Below are 10,000 nucleotides of genomic sequence, written 5' to 3' on the forward strand. Positions count from 1 at the left end.
TATTATCCATTACATGATGCCAAATTATATTACATTGCATTAGGCTACATCAATTTGCATGAAAATACATTAGGCCTGCATAGGTATGTTTTTCCATTGGCAGCTTCAAGTGGCTGGAGTTGTAGCTATCATATTCGGTTACTGTCATCTGAGATTTTCCCACGTTGACGATAAGTTAACGTACTTATCACTACATCACAAGTCAAGTTTCTTCACATTCATTTTCTTTAACTTTCATTGCATCTGTACAAAGTTACTTTACATAACCTAAAAAATCAAGGTGGTGGATTGAATTGATTTTCAAACACATCATCATTACTCACTCATTATTATTATTATTATCAAAAAGAGCCAACTGCCATGATGATTACCTCGTCATGATTAATGGTTGTAATATCCAAGACAGAGGTCATATAGTGGTCACTCTGTTGTTCTTCTAGGAGAGTCTCCGAGAGTCCTGTTCCAAAGTGGAGGAGCTGCAGCAGAGAGAGAGAGAGAGGGAGATAGAGCGAGAGACTGAGCGGGAGAAGGAGCTAGAGAGAGCGCGAGAGAGAGAGAAAGAGCGAGAGAGAGAGCAGGATCTCCAGCACTCCACCCAGGCCCTCAGAGAGCTTGAGACCAAGGTCCAGATCCTGGAGCAGTTGGAGTCCCAAGTCCAGGTTCTGGTGGAGCGGGGCCTGGTCCGACTTGAGCGGACGCCGTCCGGACAGGTTGACCTGCAGGTGGTCTCTGTAGACCCCCTGGTGTCTCCCACAGGTCAGACCTCATCTCTGGGTACCTTACCTCACACCGGGACGTACCAAACACGGCAGATGTATTGCACATCTCAACCCACATCCCACCTTCCTCCGGTCTTTTCTATCCTTAAAGTTGTTTCTAAAGCTGAGCCACATCTTAACATCGGAATCGGAATCAAACACTAGATAATTTGTTTTATCTATCAAGAAAGCACTTGATTTGTTTTGGCTTGACCTGCAGACACCAGTACAGAGTGAGACCGAGTAGACTCTGCTTTAGAATGCAGAGTTAGTTCCACAATGTTTAACCAAACTTCAGGGCAAGCGTTTAACACTATGTGGTCCGGAACACATAACAGTATCATATATCACATTGAATGATGCTTCTAGGAGTGGAAAAAATAATAATTATGATATTTTATGAGGCTGTGTGCATTTGAAACAGTATTATATACAGAATGTCTCACTTCCTCTGAATGTTTTTTGTCCATCTCCTGACAGTTCAACACAATATCACGGATGTCCTTCAGGACCTCCCTACTGAACCACAAACCCCTCCTTCAGAACCATCAGCTTCTTTCCTCACCGCTGCTGAAGAAGCTCCCTCATTGGCCAGTGTTGAACAAGCTCCGCCTCCTTATCCAGCTCCACCCCCTCCTGCTGCAGCCCCACCCCCACCCCCACCCCCACCTCCTCCTCCTCCCCCTCCCCCTCCCCTTCCTCCTCCTCCCCCTCCAGCGCCACTCGCTCCCCCTCCTCCACCGCCCCTTGGGTCTGCTCCTCCACGGATAGGTGGAGAAGATAAATCCACAGGTGAGAAGAGGGGTTGGGCCAGCTAGGGGGAGGACCTACCAAAGGGGTGGAGTCACATGTTTATTGTTAAAGGGGCCTGACTTGTGTGCACTAAAGCCATTAAACCTCTGCGTGGACACTCAACATCCACATTATAGCTGTTACAAGCGATTAGCCGTGACAAGCAGTTTTGAAAATCGGCCTCTTCTGACATCACAAGTGGGCGTGTCCACCTGGATGGATGACGGATAGATGAGCGACGGATAGATGAGCGACTGATCTATCGTAGAGACCAGGTGGACAAGCTCACTTGTGATGTCAGAAGAGGCTGATTTTCAAACCGGCTTGTCCCACCACTCACACCTGGTGGTATAATATGTCCCCTTTAAACCTACCTGCCCCTGATGATACGTGCATATGGTGAAAAGGCGACTGCCTAACCATTGAATGGCACCTGTGAATCGACGACACTCATTGGGTGATCAAACCAAGGCTGTGTGTTGTTGTTCTCTGTGCTCCAGTCCACCGCAACAAGAAGACCATCCAGACCAAGTACCGCATGCCGCTGTTCAACTGGCAGGCCCTGAAGCCCGACCAGGTGGAGGGCACCGTCTTCAAAGAGCTGGACGACGAGCACGTGCTGGGGGTGAGAGGTCAAACGGGCTTACTCAGCAGAGGGCAAATAGTGCTTTACATGTGCCCGCCACTGGAGGTCTCCCTCTCCCTTCTGCAGTCCCTCGCTGTCTCTCGCCCCCTCCGTTCGGCCGACCCTCTCTCTCTCTCTCTCTCTCTCTCTCTCTCTCCCACCAGGAGCTTAATGCCTCTTATCCTCTCAGTCCCACCAGGAGCTCGGTCTCTTACCCTTACGCTCTCTCGTCCACCGGGGTCCCTAACAATGTATCTCGCCCCCTCTCTGTCTCCCACCAGGAGAGCTCTCTCTCTCTCTCTCTCTCTCTCTCTCTCTCCCTCTGTCTCTCTCTCCCTCGCGTCTGTCTGTCTGTCTGTCTGTCTGTCTGTCTGTCTGTCTCTGTCTCTGTCTCTGTCTCTCTCTCTCTCTCTCTCTATCTCTCTCTCACTCTTCAGCAGCTCAATGTATCTCTCCCTTCCTCACCAAGAGCTCAATATCTCTCGCCCTTGCACACACTCGTCCACTGGGGCCCTCACAATGTAGCTCGCCCTCTCTCTCGCCCACCAGGAGGCCTCTCACTCTCAGCTCAATGTATCTCTCTCTTCCTCGCCAAGGGCTCAATGTCTCTCGCCTTTCCTCTCTCTTCTACCTGGAGCTCAATATCTGATGACCTTTCTCAATCGCTTTCCCTACACTAGCTCAATGTCTCTCTCTCTCTCTCTCTCCCTCTCCCTCTCTCTCTCTCTCTCTCTCTCTCTCTCTCCCACCAGGAGCTCAATGTCTCTCGTCCTCTCTCTCTCACTCTCTCTCTCGCCCTCTGTCCCTCCCACCAGGAGCTCAATGTCTCTCGTCCTCTCTCTCTCTCTCTCTCGCCCTCTGTCTCTCCCACCAGGAGCTCAATGTCTCTCGTCCTCTCTCTCTCTCTCTCTCTCGCCCTCTGTCCCTCCCACCAGGAGCTCAATGTCTCTCGTCCTCTCTCTCTCTCTCTCTCTCTCGCCCTCTGTCTCTCCCACCAGGAGCTCAATGTCTCTCGTCCTCTCTCTCTCTCTCTCTCTCTCGCCCTCTGTCTCTCCCACCAGGAGCTCAATGTCTCTCGTCCTCTCTCTCTCTCTCTCTCTCTCTCTCTCCCACCAGGAGCTCAATGTCTCTCGTCCTCTCTCTCTCACTCTCTCTCTCGCCCTCTGTCCCTCCCACCAGGAGCTCAATGTCTCTCGTCCTCTCTCTCTCTCTCTCGCCCTCTGTCCCTCCCACCAGGAGCTCAATGTCTCTCGTCCTCTCTCTCTCTCTCTCTCTCGCCCTCTGTCTCTCCCACCAGGAGCTGAACATGGAGGGCTTCGAGGAGCAGTTTAAGACCAGGTCCCAGACGGCCCCGGTGGACCTGGGAACGCTGAGGGTGAGGGTGGTCCACAAGACGCCCAGCAGGGTGCCCCTCATGGACCCCAACCGGGCCAAGAACCTCGCCATCACCCTGCGCAAGGCGGGGACCACCCCGGCTAACATCTGCACCGCCATACAGACGTATGTTGTCCAAGCATCAGTGTGTTGCCATGGAGAAGTTGCTGAAGTCTGCTGCATCAACTTAGTTTCCGACGTAATTTGGGTCACAGGAAATGGGGTCCGTAAATTGTCACTTTCCGATGGACTGCTTGGATAATTGGCCTTTTGCTTTCTTTGCTCTTTCGATTTGTCACGGGAACAGATTTGATGTTGCAGATCGCGGTTTCTCACAACACTCCTGTGAAGCAGAGCTTAAATAAGGAAAACGGGAGCATGACGGTGCCCCTTTAATGTGTGGTCATAAATATGGGTGTAAATACCATAGTGGGGAGATCAGCAAAATGGGTTCGCTAGACGAAACCATGAAACATTAAAGAGCCTCAAAGGGCATAGTCCAAACAAACATCCAAACATCATCAATAATTCTCCACTTAATTTCTTAATTAGAAAACAGTCCAAGGGTGTATTCTAGTTTACTAGAATGTGTAAATAATTGAGCAGGTGATAAAAAAATAAGATAAACATTATAGTGCCTGAAGCTTCTCTCTACTATTTGCAATTTCCTCGTTTAGCAGACACTTTTCTCAAAACCAATGCCATTAAAGCGAGAGAAGGCAATTTGGAGAAACCAGCCAGAGTAGGCTAGATTTAAAAAAAAATGGCCTACCCTAGCTTTAAGACACAGGGAAGCTTTAAGTCATGCTCTAAATTCTGAGCTACCTCCTTGTCCACAGGTACAACCAGGAAGCGCTGAACCTAGACTTCCTGGAGCTGCTGGAGCGCTTCCTGCCCTCCGACTACGAGCTGAAGCTCATCCAGAAGTACGAGAGCGAGGGCCGTTCCCTGGAGGAGCTGGGCGAGGAGGACCGCTTCATGGTGCAGTTCAGCAAGATCCCCCGGCTGGCCCAGCGAATCAGCACGCTCGCTTTCATGGGGAACTTCCCCAGCGTCATCGTTTCACTCCAGACGGTGAGCTCTGATGGGCTAAAAGGGGGTTAGAAGGCGGGGCTTAGAAGGGCGGGGCTTGTCAGTATAAAATTATTCCTGGCTGCTGTTCCTGTTTTGTGGATGTTGCAAAACCCAAAACCTGTAGTAGTCTGTTTTATCTTGTGTGTTGTTTGATTTTGCGCTGTGCTTGTTTTTGAGGCTTTAGAACCATTCTTTGGGCAAGGACAGTGTTGTGTATCTCATCTTAATTTGGCCAATTATTCTGGCCCTGCTTTAACATTGAGAGTAAATTGAATTCAGGATACGGCCATGTCTACAACCTACACATCTGTCCCTGTGATTGTGTTTTCAAGAGAGTGAACATTAACGTTGTTGTTATTACCTTCTGTTCAGCAACTCAACGCCATCATCGCTGCCTCCATGTCCATCCAGTCGTCCAGCAAGCTCAAGAAGATCCTCGAGGTGACTATGCTAAGCTCATGTAGCTCATGTCTCCGACCGTAGCTGTATAGGGGTATACTGCTTAATGCACTTCATCATCTCTTTTTTTCCCCAGATCATTCTAGCGTTTGGGAACTACATGAACAGCAGTAAGCGTGGTGCGGCATACGGCTTCCGACTGCAGAGTTTAGACCTGGTGGGTCACCTCACCATCTGATGCCTAAGACTACAATACCCAACTAATGATGTCTTAAGACTACAATCCCCAGCAAGCAATGCCTCAAGACTACAATACATAGCTAGCAAAATCTTAGCAATACCTTAATCCTATTATCACTATCACTAATCCTTTAACATATTTGTATGGCATATAATCCTTGGAATATAATTGATCTCGGTCTTTTCCTCAAGCTGCTGGAGACCAAATCCACAGACAGAAAGCAGACGTTGCTGCACTTCATAGTGGACATCATCCATCAGAAGTACCCCGAGCTTCGCTCATTCTACACAGAGCTGCACTTCACCGACAAGGCTGCCCAGGGTACCTGTCTGTCTGTCTGCCTGTCTGTCTGTCACTCCTTCCATCTACCCACCTGTCTATCAATCGATCTGTCTGTATTTAAAATTGTACTCTATACATTTTTTCACTATTATAACTGTTCATTTTGTTACCAATATGCCAAATATTGCACAATAGCCTCAATAATTAAACATTGTGTTTTTTAATAGCTTTTTTTTTTTTTTGGAAAAGTTTAAAAAAGTCCCCTAAAATATCAAGAAAACCTTCAAAGGCTAATGTTAATTTATTCCTGTTTTTAATAAAGTGATTAATGTCTTTACATGTCCTTATCTATGGAGCCAGATGTGGATTATGAACCAGCCCGGTTATCTATAGCGCCAGATGTGGACTTATATTCTAGAAACTTCACTCTGGGGACGAATCACATTAACACTGCCTGCATCAACCAATCTACTTGACCGCTTCTCTCTACAGACCCACTGATTGGTCGAAATTCTGACCACTCAAGTCTTGTTTGACGCCACTTCTCTTTGACCTCTGTTCATTTAATGAATTGTTAACAAATCAAGTCTACTTCACTCTCTCTCTCTCTCTCTCTCTCTCTCTCTCTCTCTCTCTCTCTCTCTCTCTCTCTCTCTCTCCCCCCCCACTGCCCTCTCTCTCCCTTTCTCCCACAGTCTCTCTGGAGGGAGTACTACTGGACGTGCAAGCTCTAGAACGAGGCATGGAGGTCACCAGGAGCGAGTACGAAGCAGAAGCAGAAAACGCCGTCCTGAGTCACTTCCTGTCCAGCACGGCCGCACCACTAGACGCCGTGGTTGCCGACGCCAACACCGCCCAGGTCAGGACACCGCCCCGACCCCCTCCCCCTGCACATCCTAACCCCAGATCTGAAAGACCACCTTGGTGGTTCCAGGTGGTCTTTCGGGGTCAGCTGACCGAACATGAGACCCAAGGCCAGTGATCGGGTTTTTCAAGAGGTGCTTGGAAGCAGATAGGTTAGGATGTTTGACTCCCAGCCGAAAAAGGTTCTGGGTTCAATCCCCAACTGCCTGTAGTCATCTCTCGCAACGAATACCTGCTCATTAATGACACCTGTATCATATACATAAGAAAAAATAAAAATAAACCAGTACCCACTCTAAGTGGCTTCAGATAAGGATATCTTAACAATGAGGGGATAATTAAATAGTGATTAGACAGTCAGCCGGTAAGGAGTGTGTTCTCTGGGGTACCAGGAGGCGTACGCGACGGCCGTGGAGTACTTCGGAGAGAGCCCCAAGACCACCACGCCGTCCGTCTTCTTCCCTGTGTTCGCCCGCTTCATCAAGGCGTACAAGGTCAGAAGTCAAGCGCACCCCTCAAGCTCCATTTTGACAACGTCGCTGTTATAACCAATGCTATACCACTGTTATAATTCAAGCTTGATGATGAATCTGTATTAGTGAATGTGTAAAAAAGAACACAAACAAAATAATGAGCAATAAAATGCGAGAAATAAAATGTAATAAACAAACAAATGGAATCCTCAGGATCCTAAGCAAGAGGTGCATAGCTCAAATAATGCAGTTCATGTTCAAAAGGGATAGGGAGAATAAGGAGACAGACAATAAACAATAAAAGCTTCAAATGACAGTGAAGGCCAATGCTAATGCTAACGCTAACCCCGCGCAGCAAGCCGAGCGGGAAAACGAGCTGAGGAGGAAGCAGGAGAAAGGGACTGCCGACGCTCCTCCCACTTCACCCAAACCCAAATTCACGGAGAACAATAAGGTACCCCTGCTGCTGCATCCAATAATAACGACTCCGCGTGCTGTTCAGAGTTATTTTAGAAATTAGGTTGCAAAGCACAATTTCGTTTGTATAAATTAGATGAGTACTTTATTCATCCCCGAGGGGAAATCCAGTAAATTCAGCTTTTGTAGCTGCTCCAATTATGGTTGTAAGCTTCGATTGTTCTCAGTCTCACTTTTAAGTCTCTTTGGATAAACACGCCTGCCAAATGACTCAATGTCAAATGTAATTAAACAGACAACCCTTTGACATTAACACAAGCGAACAAAAGAACCCCCCCCCGTGGTTTTGATGGTTTGGATGGTCTCCCCTGATGGTTTTGATGGTCTCCCCTGATGGTTCTGGGTTCTCCAGGTCCCGGTGTCTCCCAGGTTACCCCAGATGGAGCTCCTGGCCGAGCTAAAGAAGCGACAGAGCGCCCCGCTGGTCAGAGAGGGGAAGGACGGCGCCATAGAGGACATCATCACAGGTAGGAGGAGGTGGAGGGCTGCTCTCCTAGGGGAGGTAGGAGAGAGGAGGAGAGGGGAGGAGAGGGTAGGAGAGGGTAGGAGAGAGGAGGAGAGGGGAGGAGTGGGTAGGAGTGGGTAGGAGAGGGTAGGAGAGGGTAGGAGAGGGTAGGAGAGGGTAGGAGTGGGTAGGAGAGGGTAGGAGTTGGTGGGGGAAGGTAGGGGGGGTAGGAGAGAGTAGGGGAGGGTAGGATAAGGCAGGAGATGGTGATGGTAGGAGATGGTTTCTTGTCCTACATTTCTTTCTTTCTACAACTCCTTGTCATTTTAACTCGATAGTCTTTCTTGCCTTAGTGCTTTCACCTCCTTGGCATTTTCGATTTTCTGTAATCGCTTTTGTTTTCTTTCTTCCACCCTTTTTCCCCCCTCTCACTCCCTCCATCTGTCTCTCTTTCTCTCTCTTATCCCCCTCCCTCCCTCTCTCTCCCTCTCTGGTGACTTCAGCTCTTAAGAGCGTGCCCTTCACGGCTCGCTCGGCCAAACGGTCGTCTCGTTTCTACGGCGACGCCGTCTCCTGTGACGACGGGCTGTGCTAGCTCCCTGCGGTACGCTCTGGACTCTGCCCCTCTCTCTCGCCCACCGCTCCCTCACGCTGACTCTCGCCTTCTTGCTCCCTCGATTTCTTCTGCTTTCAAAGTCTCTCATTTTCTCCACCGAGGGGCAACGGGGTTTAGACAAATACCAATGAATCCTAGGCTCCATTCCAAAATGTTCAGCGAGGGCAAAAAAACGGAGATTTAAGAAGCGAGTGCGAGTGGACTCGCTACAGGACGACTGCTGGAATGCAACCCCTAAACGTAAAGCCCAAACAGGCATGACACGTGTGGCCATGTGCTTTGGGCTTAAGCTAATCTCGGACCAGTAGGGAAGGGGTCCCGCCAGCCACCATCAGACTCCAGGTGGTACCACGGCCGACAGAACGAAGAAAGGACAACTCTAAGCGTGTTTGTCTCTCGTTGCCCGGCTGTAGATCTGAGGAGCCAGCCGTACCGCAGGGCCGACGGCGGGAGGCGAAGTGCCAAGTGGAAAACCTCCCAGCAGCTCCAGGTCTCCTCGGACATCTCCCTCTGAGCGACTGGAACACACCAGACGAGACCAGATCCGACCAGACAAGACCTGGTCAGACCTGATCCCACCCGATAAATGATGCTAGCCCAGATTACACTAGACCAGACTAGACGAAACCAGAGCAGAATAACAAGATTTGCGCACAAAGAGCTGCATGTAGAGGCCAAGCAGGAATAGGATCATATATAATATCTACATAAAGTGCTGTCTTCAAAGTGACAGAACAAGGTCAGATCTCTGCCACCAAGGACTAGGAGTCGCATAAGAACACACACACAAGCATGCACACACACACACACACACACACACACACACACACACACACACACACACAGTGGTTCCTTTCTTAAACATCTCATGGTTCTTTCTCCTTCAGAATCTGTCATTCAGGGACATGCTAATGCTAATTCTTATTATTTCCATCTCGACCGGTTCTGTTAGACAATCATTAGAAAGAGGAACACCAATCAGAAACGATGTGATAGATGGAGCTGCCGGTTGCCTATTTACCATGATGCATTAGCAATGCTTACATTTAGGTTGTTAGAGATGGTTGAGTTTAGGTGTAATGGTGGTTATGTAAAGGGCGAAAAAAAATTCAAGGTTGCATTTAGGGTGTGGTTAATTCAGTGTAAGGACATTGGGACAAGCAATGCAGCATGGGAGAAAAAACGTAAACGCAGCGCTCAAATCAAGGGGTTTATTAAGTTAATCTTAGAACTCTATGAAAGTGTAACATGACTGGATAAAATTGAATGTGCATGCTTTAATCATCTGAGAGAATTTTAGATAAACACGTTAAAAATTGAAAAGATTCATAATATTTTATTAGCTATATTTTTCATGAAATTTGAACTGCAAGATGATATGATGTTCTAATATTTGTAGTTGCATATAATACAACAGAAAATAGAACTGGATGAAAGTGTTTTTATTTACTTCTGTTTTTCAATTTTAAATTAATAAAATTTTATACCAGTGGAGATCAGTTTGTTGTGTTTTAGTTTGGGAGGATAAAAAAATGTGTAATTTTTTCCAAAACAATAATTGTACTTTTACAAAAACTACT

General features: G+C 48.0%; 1 protein-coding gene across 2 annotated transcripts in view; it reads left to right on the top strand.

The window, feature by feature from the left end:
- The window catches only part of LOC132446691 (formin-like protein 1), a 26,495-nt gene that overhangs the window by 15,034 nt on the left and 1,461 nt on the right, over positions 1-10,000 (top strand). The window contains exons 14-27 of one of the 2 annotated variants that reach the window (XM_060037119.1): positions 441-756; positions 1,239-1,550; positions 2,051-2,175; positions 3,473-3,675; positions 4,389-4,623; positions 4,996-5,064; positions 5,159-5,239; positions 5,455-5,584; positions 6,241-6,404; positions 6,802-6,903; positions 7,238-7,336; positions 7,712-7,826; positions 8,308-8,408; positions 8,834-10,000. The exon at positions 8,834-10,000 is cut by the window's right edge and continues 1,461 nt beyond it. In XM_060037119.1, the coding sequence (XP_059893102.1) occupies positions 441-756; positions 1,239-1,550; positions 2,051-2,175; positions 3,473-3,675; positions 4,389-4,623; positions 4,996-5,064; positions 5,159-5,239; positions 5,455-5,584; positions 6,241-6,404; positions 6,802-6,903; positions 7,238-7,336; positions 7,712-7,826; positions 8,308-8,399 (2,043 nt within the window). In that variant the 3' untranslated portion in view covers positions 8,400-8,408; positions 8,834-10,000. The remainder of the gene's footprint in view (positions 1-440; positions 757-1,238; positions 1,551-2,050; positions 2,176-3,472; positions 3,676-4,388; positions 4,624-4,995; positions 5,065-5,158; positions 5,240-5,454; positions 5,585-6,240; positions 6,405-6,801; positions 6,904-7,237; positions 7,337-7,711; positions 7,827-8,307; positions 8,409-8,833) is intronic. The other variant, XM_060037118.1, reaches the window with a different exon arrangement.

This window comes from Gadus macrocephalus, chromosome 18 (assembly GCF_031168955.1).
Source record: "Gadus macrocephalus chromosome 18, ASM3116895v1".
Lineage (NCBI taxonomy): Eukaryota > Metazoa > Chordata > Actinopteri > Gadiformes > Gadidae > Gadus > Gadus macrocephalus.